The 22587-nt window shown below is 37.4% G+C and overlaps 2 protein-coding genes across 2 annotated transcripts; both read left to right on the top strand.

Moving 5' to 3' along the window:
* Positions 1–329: 329 nt before the first annotated feature.
* On the top strand, positions 330–8612 carry nrn1lb (neuritin 1-like b). The gene is made up of 3 exons (XM_032560026.1): positions 330–545; positions 3481–3628; positions 5878–8612. The coding sequence occupies exons 1-3, from the start codon at positions 491–493 to the stop codon at positions 6182–6184; spliced, it is 510 nt and encodes a 169-aa protein (XP_032415917.1). The 5' UTR covers positions 330–490; the 3' UTR covers positions 6185–8612.
* A 4198-nt stretch (positions 8613–12810) lies between these two features.
* On the top strand, positions 12811–20378 carry slc38a8b (solute carrier family 38 member 8b). The gene is given in 9 exon segments (XM_032560025.1): positions 12811–12999; positions 14915–15113; positions 15824–15980; positions 16051–16152; positions 16240–16297; positions 17346–17460; positions 17539–17955; positions 18439–18490; positions 19774–20378. Coding segments are annotated over 9 exon segments (1398 nt in total). The 3' UTR covers positions 19883–20378.
* The last annotated feature ends 2209 nt before the right edge of the window (positions 20379–22587 follow it).

Genomic DNA, 22587 nt, shown 5'->3' with positions numbered 1-22587 from the left:
CAGGGATGTCAGCAGCCATGTGTGGCTGAGAACACAATCACCATTAAACCCCACATAATTCATTTGTGTTTCAAATAAATGCTCCAGATACTGAAATACCGGAAATGAGAATGCTTTAATCCACTGAGCCGTGTTGGGATGCCGTCATTGGTCCCGCTGTACACACACACACACACACACACACACACACACACACGCGCACACCCCCACACACACACGCACACCCACACACACACACACACACGCGCGCACACACACTGACTGCCACAACATCCTCTTTGCGCTGCATGATGCATTGGTCTCTGTCACTGTTAATCCAGCTCGGTTGTGCCTCTGAGCATTGTCGCTCTTTCTGCAATCTGCCAATTTCCCAACGGATGGACCACCACAGAACATTTTATAGCACCAACGTTTTCCTCTGTTTTTGGACCTCCAGCTAGTGGGGGCTTCACTCCGGGTCAGAGGTGGTTCTCAGCTCCTGAACTCAGCCATGAAGTCCCGTCCAGGAGCTGCGGCCGTGCTGCTGCCCATCGCTCTCTGCCTCAGTAAGGATATTACGCTGCTTTAAGCTGGTTTCGTTTACCTTTCTTATTGCTTGAAAAGTTTTATTTTTTTCTAATTTATGCTTTTATCTTACTGAGATGTTCATGTTAAAGTCCTTTTGATAGCTTGAAATAATCTGAAGATAAATGTTTGCACAGTAAGTTACATTTAATTGAGAATTGTATAAATATGTTGCTGACAGTTTAATGGTATGGAGAAGAATTACACATGGAGAAATAAAAGGAAGAGCTAAAACTGCCTGTAAATTTAGTTGAACGTCAATTCATGTTTGCCAAATTTACAGCCAAGAAGCAGAGAAAAAAAGGCAAACTTACAACTAAATAAAGTTATTTATGTGTGGATCAATATCAGTTTGGATCGATCCAAAATAGTATCGATAAGAAATAGGTACCAGAATAGGATCGATACTTCAGTTTTAGATTCCCTCTTGATATTTTACTTTTGCATTGTAGTTGTTCAAATCTACCTCTAAACATACCTCAATTGAAATATTTTTTTTTGCACTTTATTTATTTATTTAGGAATATATGTACACAATACAGGTTTAATATGGTTTTAAAGTATTTTGTAGATACCTGTAACTTTGTTCAAATTCTGTGCCAAATTTGAACAAAATAATAATAAAAAAAACACCTAAGAGAGATGACACATAAACTCAAATAAAAAGTATTGACATCAGTATCGATATTGGTGATGCTGGCTCTGTATTTATTTGGTATCTGATCGATATCAAAACATGCAGTACTGCACACCTCAAGTTTACTAGCTGACTGAAACTAAAATATTTTGATTTATTTTCTGACATCATTACAACTCCAGCTGTAGGCTATTTTTGTTACAGGTGGTTTGAGAGAAATTTGTAATTGTGAAGCCAATCTGAGTTCTTATTAAAGTTCTGGGCCCAAATGTAGGCAACAGATTAAATCTCCAGGTAAAATTATGCACTTCAATAATTAGAGGAGTCTTTGGTAATAAAGTATATCTATACTGCTGAAAGTTTAAGAAGAGTGAATAAAAAGCAGAGCGAGCAGATTTAGTGATTTAATGGTTTAGCTGTTTTAAGGATTTTGTGACCAATGTTTTGTTTGAATCTTAATAATTGCTGGGAGGATTGCTGCAGAAATAAAAGGTATTTTTCTGGCATAATGCTGAAATACTTGCATTTTATTGTAATGAAATGCCAAAGAAAGAAAGCTGTATTTTTCTATGAAGGAGTCCTGCAGTTCTGCCCCTCCCCCACCTGTTGCTGCACAGTGCTTTAGAGCTACCTGTTATTTATTAAGAGGTTCCCAAAGATTTTCTGGGCCCCTCTACGGATTACAATAAAATAATCCCCAAAAAAGAAAAAAAAAAATCAACTGGGCACACACATCGTTCAACCACACATAAACCTAAACACATATTTTGTTTTCAAACTCCACTGAAGTTTATTTCACACTTCAGGTTGCAACAAAACACACTACAAACCATCTTTACAGTGAAACACTTTTGTGTAACTGTTTTTTTTTGTTCATTCATCTGTACTGCTTTCACGCTCCCCACCTGCAATGGCACTGCGCCACCCCTAGGGGGCGCGCCCCACTCTTTGGGAACCACTGTATTAAAGTAATGATGATTTGAAGCTACAGTTGGAAATATAACCAGCTGAGATCAGTCTGTTTTAGTTTCTTTTTTACACTATAAGGGACAAAACATTAAAAAGGAATGATATCCAGTCCAGTAAGCATATTTACTTTAAAACTATTGAATTACTGTTAAAATGATCTGGTCTTTATTCTTTGTTTTTGATTTAGTTGTACATCAGTAGCTAAAGGAAAAAACATGGTTATAACTGTTACAGTTATAACATGCTTGCAGCGGTTCCTGCTTTTTAAAATAATAGCAATTACAGCATGGTGTACATTTTATTTTAATTGTTTATTTTGGTTTGATACAAGACAACTGTACGTTAAACAGGGTGAGCCCCATATGGGCTCTAGAAGAGTTGTTCATCTTTTTAAAGATATAATTATGGTGCCCGACTGGTTTTGCTGAAATAAATCATTTTAATCTCATTCCAGAAGTGAAATGTGAGTCCAGTCCTACTTCAAATCCATCCTGGTAACACAAAATCTACATGAAACCCTTATAGACATGTTTTCAAAGTCAAACCGGCTAATTTGTTCAAATATATAATTTTTGTCCTACAATAGAAAATGTCTGTTGAGACTGATTACTGAAAAACTAGAAAAGGTAGAAAAATTATTAAATTTATAATGATTAATTATAAGAGAGTGAAACATTTTGGGGTAAAAATAAATAGATAATAAATAAAAACGTCTGTGTTTAAAATCCAGGCATCCGTTATGTTGTTTTTATGTTGTTTTAAACATTTATTCATAACTCTGACTGTAATGAAGACAGAAATGATCAGAATCGCAGGGGAGGTCCAGAGTTCGACACACGGATGATATTAGCGCCCAGAGAGCAATCAATGCATTAAAATGATATAAATAATAATAAAAAAGAAATGATGTTCTGGATGCAGGAAGTGATGAAACGTCCTAAAGCTGAGTGCTGCACTCCTGACCCTGGAAGAGCTCACAAAATCCTGCTGCGAAATCAGCAAAACCAGGAAGAGATCTTAAACCCAAAGTATTTTATGCCACTGCTGTATTTAGATAGTTGAGTTAAAGTGCTGACTTAGGGAAATGTGTAATCTATGAGCTGATCAATGTACTCAGACAGCTTGTAAACAGTTTGGCTTTGATGGAGTGTAATCTGTCCAGATGAATGGACTGCAACATCTCTGTATTCGGTTGATCCATCAAAGCATCAGATGGATTTTTTTTGTTACCAACAAATGATATCTCTTGCTGTATTTTCCATGTTCCTTCATGTTTGTCATTAAATATCTCTGCCTTTTCCCTCCTCCAGGTTTGGCTCCGGTGTGTTTGGGCGCTGCCATCCCCGCTGCGTGTGGAACCATCTACAAGAGCTTCGCTCAGTGTCTCATCTCACTCGGGGACAGTTTGGCGGAAACACAAAAAGACCAGAACACACAGGACATCGACTCAATCTGCAGGTGTGTGTGTGTGATGTCACTTTTCTTTATTACTAACTCGGTTACACCTTTTGTGTCGACTGGAGTTGTTGTGAATGAGAATAAATTGCCAGAAAAATTGTTTTTCAGTGGGAAAATTCAATGATTTGCATAGAAACACATTCAGCCTAATTAAGATAATAGCAAAAAATAACATTTTCAATTGAAAATAAACAGGAAATGTACTCCCATACATATATATGTACAAGTTTGTATTGTTAAAGTGCGCTTGTGCAGATTTTGTGTTTAATATACATACATATTAGAAAATCTTGTGCTTTTTTATGCCTGAAGTTGGGTTAAGCTTTGTCATATTCTTTGAAATTTTCTTTAATATGAATTTTTCAATTAACATCTATTGTCTCTGGATGTTTCATTTTTGTTTTTCTGCCACTTATATGTGTAATAAAGTTGATAAAACTACCCAAAAACAAAACTAAATTGTTTTTATGACAGGCTGCTGGTAAGAAAGAACCTAAATATAAATATCCGATGTAGAATTGGATCTTTGCTCAGCTGTCTGCTGTGCAGACACGACACTTGTTCATCCCCTTTTTATGCCCAATTGATTCATACGTCCAAGTTAAGAGGCTTAGCAAAACAAAAACAAACAAAATAAAACAATACCTAAGAAAGTAGCTATGTTTAACTGTAAAATCGAGTTCATGCACTGCATAAGTGGAAATAAAGCTTCAAAAGACTTTCAGGAAGTCTGAAGAAATATTTAAAAAATGTCTCTTCAAAATTGTGATACCAACGTTTGTAAATGATGATGGGGAACAACTGAAAAGTTTTTTAACGTGGCAAGAAGAGAGCCATTGTTTAAAAACTTGCATTTTTCAGATAGTGTCATAATTACTCTGAAAACTGCAAAAGACTTGACACAGAAGCAGAGATTTTAGCTCGACAACAAACCAAACCAGGCAGCCAGAGCAACAACAGAAGCGTTTAGATCAAAGAGTGTTCAAAGTGGGGCTCAGGGGCCTTTTGTGGTCCATGGAGTGATTATGTGCGGCCCCCTGACCACAATTCGAGGATAAATTAGTAGAAAACTGTTACTTTTAAATTAACATCTACTTACAAAATATTAGAAGCAACACAAAGCGACCATCTTCTCTTCTTCTGTTGTCATGGCAACTAGGACCTCATCTACTCGTTCACTTATAATCTAAAGTACATTTGGTTTTTCAAATGAAGACTGACCTAGATTCTGATTTTATTTCTGTAAATAGATTAAATATTTTTCCACTTTTCTTCAATTGACTAAATAAATAAAAGCAAACTGGACGCCTTTAATTTATCAAGGAAACATTAAAGAATATTTCAAATGTTGGATCTATGATCTTGTTCTACAAAAAACTGATTAATTTGTTTGCTTAATTAAAAATATTTCATGCTTAGTCTATTGTTGAATAAATTAAAAAAAAGCTACATTTTGATATTTCTTTGCCCTGCTTATACTGCTTTACTTTTGAGCAAAAGTTTGAATATCTGGTTTATATCAAATCATATTCATTTGTTAGACCCAGCGTGAGTCCAGATATTAATCCAATTCAGAATCTGATGCAAGACAGGAAACATGATACAAATGTCCAACACACGTAAACAGGCAATATTATGTAAAATTAACTATTTTGAACTTTACATTATGTTATGATGTTATTCCTTCATCAATAACACGCCTGGAGTGTTGCCTTGATTCTCTCACGCATCTTAGAGAAATCCCTTAATCTCCTGTAGCAACCATTCAGCTGTGCAAAACGTTTCCCAGTTTTTGCCTCACAGAGCACCAGCTCCCCCACTCAGCTCCTTCAGACTAGCCAGCAGCAATTAGCAAACACCTGGTGAAGCTGCTGAGCTCAGTATTTGAGCTACTTTTCAGTGCAAGCCTACTGAAAATGATGTTAGAGGGTTAATTGATGAGCGATGTTGTGATGACTTCTTGAAGGCGGAGTTTCAGAAAGATCAGGAGTTTTTAAAGCGACAGAGGTCCAAAGTTTTTAAAGTCATATTTGATAAATACAGCATTTTCTTAACACACCTATGGTTACTTGATTGTGCTATGAAATGGAAAACACATAACACTGCCCCTTTAAGAATTTTACTTGTAAAATGTTGGTCCATTTTACTGGAATCCGTTCACATCTGTGGTTACGACATACTTTCCTACCGAGATCCAAGCGCTTTCGTTTTTCATTCAGATTTACTCTCCCTATCCTCTCCTCTCGAAGGTCCTGGAATACTTTCCACGTCTGTGCCGGCTCCGCCCTGGCCGGCTGTCCAGGAGAAGCAGCAGCTATCTGGGAGTCTCTGAGACAAGAGTCCAGGAAGGCCCAGTTTTCCGGAAACCTCTATGACATGTGCGCCAGCCGGACCACTCTCCCCCCCAGCACTCTGCCTGCACCCGACAGCTCTGCCACCTCGGACCAGACGAACAAGGAGACTCTGAAGGGCCATGCACACAAACACGGCTCCACCAGCATCTCAGTGCTGCTGCCTGTGTGCAGCATGCTGCTGCTGCTGTCCCTCAAGAGTTAGTCACCCCAAACAGAGACGCTCACACAGCAAAGACTCAACAAGCTGCAGGCTTTTAAACTGGAGATGCCACCGTGAGAGGCTGGGTGATTGTTGTCCGGAGTGAATGCCTGCAGCAAAGCTTCTGGTTAAATGTTTATAGATATAAAAGTTTTTATCTGACTGATGGTAGCTGCTCCACCTGCTGTCCAGTTCACAGTGGAGAAGATTTCAGAACATTCAGTTCTGAAAAAGTTTAATTTAATTTACTGGATTTGTTCTGGTTCATTTCAGATGGGGGCATTTTTGATACTGGGCAGAAGTCTTGGGTCTCTTAGTTTCTTTATATTTCTCAGAAATTGACTTAGTCAGTTTTGCAATCTTTTTAAAGATGCCTAGGGAATTTTTTTCCGAGTATTTTGTGTTTTGTTTTAAGCCTCTTATGAAAAAAATACCCCATGACACAGAGAATTACATTTTAACATCTCCTTAGAATAGAAAATAAAATAATATAAATGTCCTTTATTGTTCCTCCAGGGGGGAAATTCAGGTGTACCAGCAGCAATGCGTCAGGCAGGTCGAATATTGCAGAATTACACAAAAATAAAAATATAAAAGTAGAACTAGCAATAACATACTGTACAGCAAAGGCTAATTTACAACATAAGAAAAGACTGTAGAGTTAATAAAAACCATAAACATGCAGTCAAATAGGATGATTTAAAAAATTGTATATGTGTGAATAAAAAGCAACAACAAACATTTACCAGAAGTGAAAACAATCAGTGCAAACAACAGGAGGGATGAAAACACTTATTGAGTTTGTTGATCTAGGATGCAGCAGTCTGTCACTGAAGGAGCTTCCCAGCGTCGTGCACAGAGTGGACGACATCGTCCGTTAATCCCTTAACTGGCGGCAAAAAAGGCAGAGTATTCAAACAAAGTAGATTTGTCCCATGGATGGGATACTGCCAGTTAAGGGGTTAATGATTTTGTCTTAGTTAAAGTCCTTCTGTCTCCCACCACCTGCGTGGGGTCAAAGGGCAACCTAAAAGAGCATTAAGCGTTTATAGACGAGGCTTGTTGACAGATTTGATTACAAACTGGATAATGATGCTTTTCTCAAGTACTGTGTCGGGTTTTCTAACTTATTCTGATCACCTGTCCTGAAATAACATAAATGCAAGTAAAAATGGAACCAGAGTAGAAAAAACTTAAAGTGAAGTTATTCTGATCAAGATCATTACAAGATTGGATCATTTTAGGCAAATTTAAAAAAGTATGAGATTCTTTTGCAAAGCACTCTACCCATTTAGCTATTAGATAAATATTAAAAGTTTATTACTATGTTCTAGAGCTTTCTTTCTGCCAACCTTTCCCGCTCCTTTCACAGATTTGTTATTAAGTAATTGTTTAAACAATAACAGCGACAACAGATCTGAAATAAAACCTAAATCCAGCAGGAATATTTGATAGAAACTGTTTTCTTTATTCCACTTCTGAAGAAGAAAATTAGATTTTTAAACAATGCTTCAAATCCTTATGTACATGTAATCATTTCATGTTTATGCAGCGGCAGCTTTGTGCGAAATGTTTTGCTGTGTAGCAAGTTTAAATAATCAGAAAGTTAAACCCTTCTTGTTTCTAAATTTGGATGTGTAATGACATTTCATCCTCTGCTTTAAGAGTTATCATTCAGTTGAACTTTTTTTCCCAGAACCTATTTTATTAAAAGGTTCTGATTTTAAAAGAAAACTAAAAGAAAGAGGTTCCTCTTAAAGAAAAAACAAACCTTTTATACCTGTAAATGAAACTGCTGGAGCTCCTTCCACGTCTGCGTTCTTGTCATGGTTTGTTTGCCTGTTTGTGTAAAACTGATTTTCAAACTAATTGCTGATTTAAAGGAGTGTGAACAGAAATAAAGCAGTTATTTTAAGAGTGAATTCAGCCTCACTTGTATCAATGTGCGTAGGTGAAACAAGGAGGTTAAACTTAATACTCTTAAGCCGTTTCATAACCGCAGATTCATGAGCAGATTAATCTCGTCTTTCTCCTCTCATGCACGATGTAGCGGGTCGTACCTTGAAACCTTTAAATTTCTCTTCATCTCCTCGGGTGGAAGATGATTAGCAGTGGAAGATGATTAGCAGTGGAAGATGATTAGCAGTGCATCAGGTTCTCAGTCAATATCCTCGTTTACGTTCCCTTACAAAAATACTTGTTATAGAAAATCAGGATGTGTGAAACCTGTCAGACTTCATTTTTCTGGACTTTCAGAGCTTTTTAAAATTCTGTGTAAGACTTGAATTTCCCCTCTGAGGGAGAATAAGGATATTTTTAATCTATTCTGGACATAATGAGAAATTATCAACAGTTTTATAATAAGTCACCATGGACATACAGGAATATTGTGATTTTGTTCCTCATACGTCAGAAATAAATTACATGAACAAACAGAACTGTCAGGATCTGTGTTTTTCTGTGTATTTATTTAGAGTTTTCTGTGTCCCTGAGTCTTCGTGTTGTCCTGTCTTCCCCTTGATTGTTTCCCAGGTGTGTCTCGTTTCTGTGATTACCCTCCCGTGTATTTAATGTCACCTGTGTCTCAGTGTCTCTGTCGGGTCCTTGTCCATGCGTGTAGCCTGTTGCTACCAGTGCTGAGCCCTAGCCTTCTGCTCGACTGTGCTGCTAGGTTTTTTGGACTTTTGGTATTATTTAAGTCTATTGTCATCATTAAACTTGCATCATTCATCTCATCTGGGTCTGCTGCGTTTCCCTCACCGCTTTCACCACAACAGTTCATGACAAGAACTTTATCCCCTAACATTTGAAGCCTATTAAAATGTTAATTTAGAGTAAAACTCTAGATGCAGTGTTTGTGTGTAAATGATTGGATGATATAAATTTAGTGATATTAAGCTGGGGCTGTACAGTGGCACTGTTGGTAGCACTGTTGCTGGCACAGGTCCTGGGTTCAATTCCCGGCCCAGAGTCTTTCTGCAGGGAGTTTGCATGTTTGCATGCTGGGTTCTCTCCAGGTTCTGCAGCTTCCTCCCACAGTCCAAACACAGTCATTATTATAACATTAATGACTGTTAGGTTAATTGGTCTCTCTAAATTCTCCCTAGGTGTGAGTGTGTGTGCATGGTTGTGTGTCCTGTCTGTCTCTGTGTTGCCCTGCGACAGACTGGCGACCTGTCCAGGGTGACTCCGCCTCTCGCCCGGAACGTTAGCTGGAGATAGGCACCAGCACCTCCTGACTTCATTAGGGACAACGGTGTTAGAAAATGGATGGATGAATATCAAGCTAAATTAGATTTTTCTTTGTTTCATAAAAATCTACCTGGACGATAAATCCTTAATACAAATCTCCATTATATAACAAAACAAGAAACAGAAGATGCTTTTGTATTTCTAAGGTTTTTAAATTTATTGTGATTCAATAGAATAAATAACACAAAAAATCAAAAATGAAGGTAACCAATGGGATGAGAAATCCTTTAAAATGATTTAATTCATGTTTACTGTCCATCTCCAACATGAATCTTAATCGTTCATATTAAGTTATGATGTCATTTACCAAACTGGTATATTGATGATGTCGTCACACACTGTATATGTACTTTGCCTTTTGCCAGGTTTGTTTAATTCCAGTATCTCTTGTTTTCTTTGCACATGTAAGTTGAATTTAATCATGTTTGAATTCCTAAACCAGTTAAATTCATTCACATGCAAGCAAAATGAGTCTGAAATTTTAACTTTTGACCCAAGTCATGCAGCTTAAAAGACTATTATCCCTGATAACAAAGTACCAATGTAAAAACCTCTGAATTAAAAAAAATTCCAACAACAAAACACCAAAATGTTCTCGCTAAGTTTTGTGGCATTTAGCAAATAGAAATAATTTTGGCAAGAGGTTTGGTCTGATTTACCTTCGACAGTGAGAAAAGAATGTGTGGATTTTTTTATTCAGTGTATGTAAATGTCTGGTTTCAACTGTAAATCCATAAACATATCTAATCTCTCTAAACGCCACCTGCTGCTCGTTTGAATCAGTTTAAGGCTTACTTATTACGACTAAGGCCAATGAAATGGAAAATGAAGAATCATTATTTCGACCTCTGAGTGTTGTAAGATGCAGAACACGCAGGGTTTTTATTTTAATGTTTTCCATCCACAGCAGGCGCCATGCAGCATCAAGCTCGTCAGGGATTATGAAATCCACGTGCCGTGGATTGTTCTATCCATATGGAAGGATTTGGGTGCATCAGAGCATAAATCTGTAAGCTGTATGAACCATCAACTTTACACATATTTGAATTAGAACAAAACCAACAATAACAGTTAATTTTTAAACTATTAATGCAGTACATTACAAGCAATTTAAGATTTGTACTTTGTTATAAAGATGGAAGTTTCTTTGAAAGTTAGCTCTCCACTAAAATCTTTACAATGACTAAAGCACGTTAACATGGTTAATCTTCCTGTTAGCAGCTTGAGGCAGAGAGAAGGAGCAGACCAACCAGCCACCATATTAACATTTAACAAATATTGTCAGATCTATAACCTGACATTCTCGCTGGACAAAAATAAGAACACAGGGAGACGGTTAAATTTCTTACAATTGAACGGAGAACTCTGCCCAGGGACAACTCCTTATCTCCGGACCAGTTCTAACGTGCTCCTTTGCAATTGCATATTTATTACATTGAGGCGTGGTTTAAGTTACAAATCATTTGCATAGAAGGAGCGGCAAAACAAAAAACCCAGCAGCAAAACACACTGTCAATCAACCATCTGTTCTAAACATTGAAGTGTCTCTCTCAGTATGCAGTTGATTCCTCAAGCGTGGGTCCCATGACCCAAAGGTCAACGACTCTTACTTCCTCTAGTTAGTCACTAGAGTGACTAACTAACTCAGTGTCACTCTGGTTCCAGGCTGCTTCTAATTTGACACACTTCCTGCTGCTAACATCACTGAAAGGCACACACATTGAAACAGCAGACATAGATTCTCACAGTCCTAAGTATTTATATTTGTAATTAACATAAAAACCTATCAAATATACATGCATAAAAACCCATGAGGTCTCAGCAGCAACCCAGATTGATCTTTGCTAGCCTGCTGCTGCTCCTGTTTAACACGCTTGTCCACAACAACATGGAGGCACTAAGGCAGGGATCTGTAGTGGCTCTTTGGACCTTCAATAATGGCTCTAGGTAACTTTGGATAAAAATTAAAAAGAACCAGTTCATCTTTTAAAATAAAGATATAAAAACAAATCATGGTTTTTGACCACTTTAAAATTTTCAGCAATATTTGCATTGGATTCCCCCAAAGAATCAATCAATCAATCAATCAAATTTTATTTGTATAGCACATTTCAGCAGCAAGGCATTTCAAAGTGCTTTACATCATAACAAACACAGAATCACAATGCAATATAGAATCAATCATTAAGTCAAGTTACATCAATAAATTTGTAATTGATTACATTTCAAATACAATTCTAAACAGGTGGGTTTTCAGTTGAGATTTAAAAGAAGTCAGTGTTTCAGCTGTTTTACAGTTTTCTGGAAGTTTGTTCCAAATTCGTGGTGCATAGATGCTGAAAGCTGCTTCTCCTCGTTTGGTTGACACTAAAAGTACCAGTGATATGTTTTAAGATCTGTTTTCTTTGGAATCTGTGACCATTATTATTATTAATCCAGTCTCTTTTATGTTTATTTAAAAACCTAAAAATAGAAATACAACTTTGGTTCGTTAGTAATGTCCTAGATATTTGTCTAAAAAGTTGTCTTTTTTCAAAAAGCTATGTGACATTAGCAGCTGAAGAGCAAAATGGCTCTTTAGGTTGTAAAGGTGGCAAATTCCAGCACTAAACTATCTACAAAATGACTAAAAATACAAATAATCTAAAAAAAAATTAATATGTGAAAACATTAAAATAATTTTTTTTTTTTACCTGAATTATATTTACAGTATTACACCATAAAATGCAAAGTTAATTTTTACCCCCTTCAGGAGAAATGAACTCTTACTGAGATGTGTTGGAGGAGAAATGCATTTAAAAGCTGCCGGACATTTTATCTCCCACGCCTAGAGTTGGGCATCCATGTTACACAATAAACATTGCAATTCTGCAGTTGCAAAAAGATCAACATTTTACATTACTAGTTCAAATTGTTAGCTTCGATAACTATGCATTCAATTGGTTTTGCTCTCATGAGAGAAGCCTATTAGAAGAAGCTGCCAAAGCACCACAAACAGTAACAACAACATTTGTCTGTTTCTCATTGTCATTTTAACTCAAAGTAATATTTAAAATAAATTATTTACATGGGAAGACTTTCATTACACAGTCCATGCCCTCATTTGCTGTTGTGTTTTGTTTTGTAGCACATCTCAGATGCTTCATGTTGTCAATACTGAACATAAAGGGACAGTGGTTGACTGAACACAAGCAAACGCTCACTTTTGTGTCACATTTTTCACCCCAGTGTGAAATGCTTAACATTCAAAATTAGGACCAAGCAAGTGAGGCTGTGTGTGTCTATATATTCCCCACACACCAGTTGCTCATAGTGGTTTCCTGTCTGGGAACGTGTCCTTTAGTCCTGGTGCTGAGTGTTTAAACTGGGTCGGTGTCATGGAGGAACTGGCCCGGGAGAGCATCAGCCTGCTGGCCCGGTCGGCATCTTCAGCCGATCCCCCGAGGCTCGGCTCGTTCGGAGCGGTGTTCATCATGCTGAAGTCCGCGCTGGGAGCGGGACTGCTCAACTTCCCCTGGGCCTTTGGGAAGGCTGGGGGTGTGAACACCGCCATCACTGTGGAGCTGGTGAGTTCAAAACCAATTATTCTGGGCTTTCTGAGCTTCCCGTCGAATTCAAAACTGCGATTGAGACCTTCAGCGTTTAGTCAGAAAGTTTCGTTGGTAAGTTTTTATGCTGGTGGCCATGATTCGCTTTGGAAAAAGATTGCGATGACGTACTTCCGGTGAGCAAACAGCCGCCAGTCGTTGTATGGCAAAACAACTTGAGATAATGGTGGAAATCTCGTTATTTTATTGCTTGCTGGCGGCGAGGACTCTTAAGTCTTAAATGCAACCCAGGCACTAATGTTTGTCCGTGATGTAACGCGCCAGTTGCTACGAAGCTAACCGGAAATTGCGAACAATCATCATTTGCAGCAAAATCCTGTCAGAAAGACAGTAAAACAACCCTCTCTTTTTGTGAACACTGTGCTGACACAACTCCACATTTCTGTCTCCTCAGTTTTGTGTTCAGTGAGTTATGTTACTTAAAATCCCATAAAGTAGCCTAATAGTGAATTTTAATGCTAGGAAATTCTCAACATTACTGCAAAACACAATTTATCAGTTTTGTTGCCATAAATCATACTGTTTCAGAGCTATTTTATTTCTATTTTTCCTTTTCTTTTCCTTTTTGCTTTATTTTCTCCTTACCCTTCTAGTTTATTGTCTGTCCCGCACCTATAACTCTGATTTCTGAGTTGTATTTGAATACTTATTTCCATTACTGCCTTGTGTTTTGTACAAATCCTTCAATTAAAAAAAAACATCCCCCACTGCAAAGACAGAAGTACTGAGCTGAAAAACGATAATGTTAATTAAGTATTTGGAAGTGCAACCAACACGGACTGAATGATTTCATTCACTTCCTCCGCTTCCATTGCTAAAACTACAGGCAGACTGCAGTTCTAAAATAGAGCAAGAAATCGACATTGTCATTTACAACTTCTAGCTTGATTGAAATTTGGCTGGAGAAATCCACTACAATTGGAGAAATCCCAGACAGTGCAGTGAAGGCAGATGAGAATCACGATGAAGGCACTGGCCGGGCTAATGCTGACCTGCAACCCTCTCTCTCTCTCTCTCTCTCTCTTCTTGGTGTGAAAGAGGCCCCCTTTTTCACAGGTGAGCCCTAATGAGGCTTCAGGTTTTGGTGTCGACTTTCACTGAACTGCATCTGACTGCAGTAAAATATGCTTTCTAAGAACAATCAAAGCAGCAGTCTGAGTTTTATGTTTTTGTTCCAGGATTTTGCTCCTAATGTACAGTAATGTAATACCTGTTCAGGTCCATAATTTTATTTCTCATTTGTTAGCATGTGAGGCATAAAAACAAACGTACTACCAGCCTCATTGGTGTGACTTGTAAAAGTATTTTAAGTATTATATGTTTATAGGGACAATTACTTGGGTCATTTTGGCTTTATCTAATTAAAAATCTCCTATTTTTTGTAAATTGTCATAGTTATAAAAATTTTTTGTCTCATTGTGAGTAAATCACAAGTTAATGTTTTTTAGCAATAATAATTCTGGGTTGGGTTCTTGTTTATATCTCCCCTGCCAAGAGGGTTGTAACTTTTAGAAGGATTTGTTAGTCACTCATTTCTGCAGTCTTTAGAGGGATTTAATTTAATGATTCTCTTGAGGTTGTAGCTCCTTCTTCACATAATATTGTGTTAGATCCTGTGAAATGAGTTGGATTGTGGTTCACTTCGTTATTCTGTTATGCTATCATGATCTTTGTTTTCTCATTTGTAAGTGATGGTGTTGATGCTAAGGTTGGTGTTTCTGTTTTAGTTACTGTGAAAAATTAAGTAATCTTGAGAAAACAGGCTGTGGTACACCATTCACAGGTGTGTCCGTGGCCATAGGTTTAAAATCTTCAAGCGGGAGTGACACCAAGTATGGATTTGTGTTGAACTCTTCATTGTTTTCCTCTGCAGGTGTCTCTGGTATTCCTCATCAGCGGCCTGGTCGTCCTGGGTTATGCGTCGTCCGTCAGCAGACAGAAGACCTATCAGGATGTAGTGAGGGAGGTGTGTGGACGAGCAGTGGGACAGCTCTGTGAAGTCTGTTTTTGCTTTAACCTCTTCATGATAAGCGTCGCCTTCCTGGTGGTGGTGCAAGACCAGCTGGAAAAACGTAAGCAATGGTAGAACGAGCTCAGCAACTAGTTTATGTTTGGAAAATTGTATGTTCTTTATCTCTTTCTCGTGTAAACTCAGGTAAGACTTTGAGTGTCATTGATGAACTTGGTGACCTAGACAATAATCTGTCAAGAAAACTAAAACTTGGCTCATGCTCTGAAAGATGTTCTTTTTCAGCTTTCAGATATTTGATATTTTGCTTTTCTTATCTGAGTTGTTTTAAGCAGCAAATGTTCAGCTTTTTTCAGTTTTCCCTGATATTTAGCTCCACTATTAATGCATCCAAAAACTCTTTATGCCTTGTGTCATAATCCTCTGTTGACTTGGATATTTGCTCCAAAGCCAGCCTGCAGGTTCTTGGGTCATGTAGCAAACATTGGCTCTTTAAAATAGAGATATTTGCAAACTAATCTGCAATACAAGTTACTTTGGTTACAGTCTGATTGCAAAAATAATTTTTTATTGAACATTTACAGTAGTTGGAGTATTCGAAGCCAATGTAGCCATGTTAATTATAAGTTGTCAGTCAAAATTTAGCCATTTATGTACAGATTTAAAAAAAAATCATCTGTGCAAAATAAAGTCGAGTACAAAAATGTTCACACAGGTTTGCAGAAAAACATAATATTTGAGGGTTTATCTTTATCAAAAACTCTTTGCAACAGAATGTAAACAAAAACTCAGTTTTTTTCTCTCTCTCTTCAGTGTGTATTTCTTTATACGAGACTGTGACCGGATCAAGTGAGGCAGACATGCCTTATCACTGGTACACTGACCAGCGCTTTGCCCTCTTCATCATGTGTCTTCTCATCATCCTGCCTCTGTCCATCCCAAAAGAAATCGGCATACAGAAATACACAAGGTTTATCTCACCTCTGATAACATCATATATATATATTTTTTAATTTTCTGAATGTTTTTTCTTGTGTCAGTGTATTAGGGACGCTTGCTGCTACGTATCTCTGTGTTGCTGTCGTTGTCAAGCATTATCTAATGGACAGCCACAGGATTATTTACCCAGAGCAAAGCCGAGGGTCAGTACCTCTCATTTTTCTTGGATGGTGTGTGTACAAGTCTAGCGTTTTATCTAATTTACTTTAGTAAATATGTGTATCTTTCAGAGTCAGTACCTGGACCTCCATGTTTAGTGTGGTACCAACCATTTGCTTTGGCTTCCAGGTACGATCATCTTCAACCACATTCAAGTTGTCAATGACAAGCACAATGTCTTTTAGCTTCCTGTTGTCTTGCAGGACTTTCTTTTACTTTAAGACATGATTTTCCGAGGAATGATTCCTGATTTTGTTGGGTTATTTTCAAAATCCTCTTTTATGTTCAAAAACACAAAAAACTAATAACATAATTTCCACTTCTAAGGAATGCCTAAAATATATCAAATGAAATGTAATCATCAAGGATTTCTATACTATTTGGGCCAGTCTGAGGGAGATATTTTCTGACATTAGGCTGCAAAGCAACAACATTATGCATTTGTTACTGAATGTGTTGCCCAGTGTCAAAAAACTGGATTTAAACATACAAATTTTATTCTTCCAATTAGGCCTCAACTGCTTCTAAAAACAGCCCAGGCTCTTAAACAAACCACCCAGAAGTTTTCTGAAAATGAGTTAATGTTTCTGGTGTCTGAAAAATTAGCTGTTTAAAAAAATCTCCCTATTGCCGTTACATTCCACGGGCGCTACACCGTTACCTAGCAACCCCAGGGAAGCCCAACCTCGTTACCTAGCAACCCAAGTGGAATTCTAGTGGGTTTGGTCTGCTGGTTTTACCCCTGTATGCTCTGTTCAAGGGCTGCTGGAAAAGACGAGTGTTTAGTTGTTCACTTACCATCTAGAAACCACTTGCTGCATTTTTATTGGCTCTATTTCTGCTTTGGGGTGTTATTCAGAGTCAAAGATGTACAGCTGTATAATTGCGCATCTATTTGGAGCCATTTTCATGTTCAAGTGGTGAGTTAGGGGGCGTGGCCAGCAGCAGCTTATTTTGATTCAAAGTGACAGGAGGCCCTAAAGCAGCTCATTTTGAAAGGAGCTCAAAATAGCCAGAACTGACCAAACAAAAATCTCATTATCTAAGAATAATTTTATGCATAAAAATGTGATGAACATATTTTGTATAGCCAATATACGTATCCCAACCTGTTCAGGAAAGCCTACTAGGTCACATTTAATAAATCAAGAGGAATCCTTCTGTGTTTTGAGTGCAGTGCCATGAAGCCTGTATAGCAATCTACAGCAGTATGGAGAACCAGAAGCTCCTCCACTGGGTGGCCATCTCTGTGCTCTCCATGTTTTTCTGCTTGCTCACTTACACTCTGACTGGTGGGTTCACTGCTCAAACATCGGCCTTTCTCCAGAACGTTCTCACCTGCTGACCACGTCCACCTTCTCTTTTACCAGGTGTGTATGGCTTCTTGACCTTTGGGCAAGGCGTAGCCTCAGATATTCTGATGTCATATCCTGGAAATGATGTGGTGATGATCATCTCCAGGCTGCTTTTTGGAGTATCGATCATCACGATATATCCCATTATTCTTCTGCTGGGGAGGTAATTCAAGTCTCAGTGGAGTTTGTGTGGTTTTGAGGATCCTCATGTTGTCTCTGCGTGGAACAGGTCTGTGATCCTGAACCTGGTGCTGCGACTTCAAAGAAATCGTCGGGGGGTCGTCACTCATTCGTTTGAGAGTCGCTGCAGAGTCGTTCTGACTGTGGCCTGGATCTCCTTCACGCTTCTGATTGCCATGTTTGTCCCAGACATGGCCGACGTCATCAGCGTCATTGGAGGAATCAGTGCCTTCTTCATCTTCATCTTCCCTGGCAAGCAGAAACTTTATTTTATCAATTAGAACCCGTTTAAACTCTAAACTCTCGTTGGAACTGGTTGGCATTTAATGTAGCCGTCTGACCATTGTGTCTACTATCAATGAATGTTATGTCATTAAAAAACTAAACAAATCTAATTCAGATTCATAGATGTACTAACCAGTAGCGCTCCTTCAGACCAAAATACAATTAAATTCAGTCTATGAAAAATATTAATTCAGTTCAGTACAATCAGATTCTGAACATTTTTATTATGAAGATCTGTATATTTGAAGAATTTTCATCTTTTATTCGTAAAAAAGAATTTTTTTTCTATTAAAAAAAAGCACAGGGCGACAGAAGAAAGCAAAGCACTCTTTTTAGCAGACAGGAAACGTCCAGCAGAACCAAACTGATTATCTGGTTACACCTTAATTCTGCTTCACTGTCGGATTGATTATGCGATAAAAGTCCTGTGGTGTTCTGTGTATGCTGCAGGTCTTTGCTTAGTGTTCACAATGCAAACTGAAGATGTCTCTCCAAGACTCCGGTGAGTGTAAATACTGTATTTAAACCATGGACAGGGACATGAATACAATGTGTTGGGTACAAAACTGCTATCTGCATGCAAACATCCACAATTTTACATATACAATTTCATACACTGGTGGTTATAATAAATACCCTACTGCCCTTTTGGATATTTTTTGTTTTTAGTTTGTCGATGGTCTAATAGTGAAATTCTGTAGATGTATTTTATGAGAGTTTTTGTATATGAACTGAGCATTAAGCCTTTGATACTGAGAAAGTAAATGCCTTTACACCCAGAAAACATCTGCACAAGTTTAATGGGAGCTGAGAGAGGAGGAAACATTTTCACTCAAAGAGAAACATAAAGGCGAGCAGGTTTGTCAGAAGAAAATTTAGACAAAAACCACTATATGTTTACTCTAGCACAAGTAAAAGTAGTCATAAAAAACTACTGGAGTAAAAGTAAAACAATATTTATTATTATTATTATTATTATTATTATTATTATTATTATTATTATTATTATTATTATTATTATTATTCAGAAAAGGCTACTCAAGTAGTGAATAACTGACTTAATTTTTAAAAGAAAAAATGTATTCAGCAAAATTCACAAATGGTTTGCAAATTCAGATAAAAAAAAGAATAAAATTAAAAATGAGTAAAACTTAATTATCATTGCTAAATAAAAAGTATTACACAAAATTATTTCCAAAGCAAACTTTTATAAACTTTTTTTTACAATTATTTTTTTTAACAAACATAACACTTTTGAAAATAATACTTACAGCAGGTAATGATCGTGTGCTGGAACAATGCAGGACAAACCTGCTGAGGTTTATTTTACCTCAAAATGGCCCATCAGACACTGGATAGAAAATAACATCAGAACAATGAAGACTATTTATAAACAAGATGTCTCACTTCATCATAAACTGTAAGTGTTTCTGTGTGTGATGTATTTTTTAAAAACATGTTTGTTCTTCATTCAAGTTCCTCGGTAACTTGAGTTACAGTGGCCAGAAATTGTTCTCAATTAAAATCGGCATTACTTCAAAATAATATTGAAGTAAGAAAAACCTATGGTGTAATAAAACTACTTATATAAGTTTTTTCCCACTAAGTTACTGAAGTTGATGTGAGTAAATGGAACCAGCTATTGTATTTATAACTAAAGGTAGCTTAGTTACTTTATTATGCTATAAAACGTGCCTGTAAAATGCATAACACTGCTCCTTTAGTTAAAGACAGCTGCTCTCCTCGTCTTTCCTCTGACTTGTTGAGTTTTGTTTGCCATCGCAGGGACATTTTAACCATCTGGGGCGTTGTAACAATCGTGGTTGGAGCTTTCATCTTTGGACAGAGCACCACCATTGCTGTGATGGAGATTTTCCACAAGTTCAAAGCGTAAGAAAGCAGGTCCTCTACAGCAGAACCTCACCTCTTCTGTCGAACTGGACATTGAATTTCCATGTCTGTCTTTTACTTGTACACATACAGTAAATATACATTTTGTCTTCTTGAGCAGAACATGTGTTAATAGAATATGTTTGTGTGTTGTGCAATTTTCAGTTTAAATGGATTTTATTTTAAGCAGAACATGTTTGTGTAATAAGTCTGTATATATATTTGTTTATGGTTAAGTATGTTTGCAGCAGAAGTATACAGATGATCTGTCTTTTTGAGTATTCATGTATTCTTACTGAACCTTGCCAGGGGGCGCTATTGCACCATTTATAAATGACTGAACTATATTCCCCCCCCCCCCCCCCCCCCCCCCACTTCACATCATGTATAAAATTGTTTATTGTCGATTTCGGCAATATTTTGTCCCCTTTCTGCTCATCTCTGTGACGATTTGCTTGAGTGAAATGAGAAGTATGCTTTAAACCTTATTTCTTTCAGGGTCCTGAGTACTTCTCTGTTCTCTTTTTTTCTCTCTCCCTACCCTAAATCACAGCAGCGGTATAAATCTGCTGTAGAAGTGAAACGTTTACTATTTATCCTCTTCAAGCTTAAATGAGTTTTGGGTCGCAGCTTGCAGCTGTGCACATGTGAAGTGATTTACAGTGAATCTACAAACTGGTTCGGTCAGGCTCTGGACTCAGAGGGGGGGCGATTATCAGAACATATCAGGCTGAAATTCAAGAATCAAGCAGATGACGCATGTCTGCCTGAACTCATAGAAAAATGTTTTTTTAAGCATGAAAATACAGAGCAGCTTTAATGGATTCTTCTGTTATGTAATGGATGTTTTCATCTTGGGTGGAACTATTTGTAGTGGCAAAACCTGTGACACTCTGCTTGTGTTTAGTCCTCAGGATTATAGTTTGACCTGGCCAAATGTTTAAATCCATTAAATGCAGCTGGGAAAAAATGCTTGAAAATCACACAGAGCCCCTCATAAATCCTGCAGCTGCTCCATGGTTTTATAAAGTAAACAGGGTTCTAACTAGCTTGCAGCTTTCAAAAGATTAACACTTCTGCTGTTGGAACACATTTGCAAAAATTTGAGACTTTTCTGTAGAGAAATATAAGGTTTAACTTAAGATTTTAATTTTTCTAAGCATTATTCAGTACCAACAGATGAGAGACTGTCATTATTCCACAGCTTAAAGCAAAATAGAGAATAAATGAGTTTTTTACTCTGTTCCAGATCCAAGCGCCCTGCTTCAATTGGCTCAACCTGCATGACTTTAATCAAACTGTATAAATTATCCCCAGACTGGGGCACAAACTGTAGAAGGGTGGTACACTCAAATTACAATTTCATCTAAATTATTACAATTAATAACTCAATGTTTTAGTAGGCCAAAACTTTAATAACAAAACTATTTATCATGCGAAAACTATGCAATTTGCTCCATTGACTTAAGGCACAGGTAAGTTTTCAGATCACACAATTAGCCTATTTAGCTTAGCTTAGCTTAACTGTACACAATCCTATTTTTAGTGCTGTTTTGCTCACTATTCAACTCATCAATCTAAATTCAAAATTATTGAAGCATTATAGAATACCAAAATATAAAAATATTGCTGCTAAAGGCTGAGCCACTGTAATGTCACAGAGTTGTTTAGATATTGTTCTTGAAGAAAATGTCATAATTTCAATAAGGCCGTACTGGCGTTTTGCATTGCTGGATAAAACTGACAGACTGAAACCTCTAACAAGCTGGAATCCTAAATTATTCTCTGCATAATCAGATCAGATTTTTTCAGTTACTGAAAAATAATTTCAAGCCCTCATTAGAGAAAGATTAGTGGTTAAACAGACATTTAAGTAGTCTTGCTGCAGTTGTGATTAGTAATTAGCATTAGCACTGCAGCCTTTTTAACATTAAATTGGTTCTGATAAGAGTCATAGTGGGACACCAGAGTGAAAATGTATGGCATTCAAAAAGCAAATATATCAATTAGTTGAATTAGGAATAGAGAGAATCTCTGCAGCTTCAGATGCTTCTGTATGTGTTAGAAAAATTATCTAAGTTCATTTATTTGTGAGTTTATTTGAAAGGTTATGTTTTCATATTATTATTTTGTTTGATGTTTACTTGACTTCTCTCTTTTGTAGTACACTATTAACTATTTTTAGGATGTTTGCCTGGAGGCTAAAAACGTTTACACCTTCCTGTGTTATCAGCTTTCTGTGAAACTGATTGGTTGCGGTCAGCCTCGTGCCCTTGGTAGGGCATGTCCACAGAAGGTTCCAGAACATCCTGTAGTAAAGGTCATTGGTCAATTCTTTGTGTGACTGTGAAAAAGCCTAACCTCTTTCAGTATGACTTTTGTTTTCTGTACATCCAGTTGATGTAGATAAGGCCGTCCTTACAGCTCATCCAGCTTCCCATCCTCTATTGAACTGGTGACTTTAGATCTTTGACCTCTGAGACAGAATCGATTCAGTTCTCAGGTACAGGAGGCCAAAGTCAGCAATGTGATCATGTGCTTCACCAGTAATCAGCTCCAGCTGAAAATCTTTGAATTTGCTGTCTGGAGTTTGTTCCACCATTTTTTTTTACAGCAATACTAGAACAAAAAAGTCTGTCAGGCTGCAAATTTAGCCCATTTTTTGGACAATAGCTCAACAGACTCAGATTGTGCAGAGGCTGTTCGTGA

This window comes from Xiphophorus hellerii, chromosome 4 (genome assembly GCF_003331165.1).
Source record: "Xiphophorus hellerii strain 12219 chromosome 4, Xiphophorus_hellerii-4.1, whole genome shotgun sequence".
Lineage (NCBI taxonomy): Eukaryota > Metazoa > Chordata > Actinopteri > Cyprinodontiformes > Poeciliidae > Xiphophorus > Xiphophorus hellerii.
Note: the sequence above shows the minus strand (reverse complement) of the source record. Positions and strands in the feature narration are given on the sequence as shown.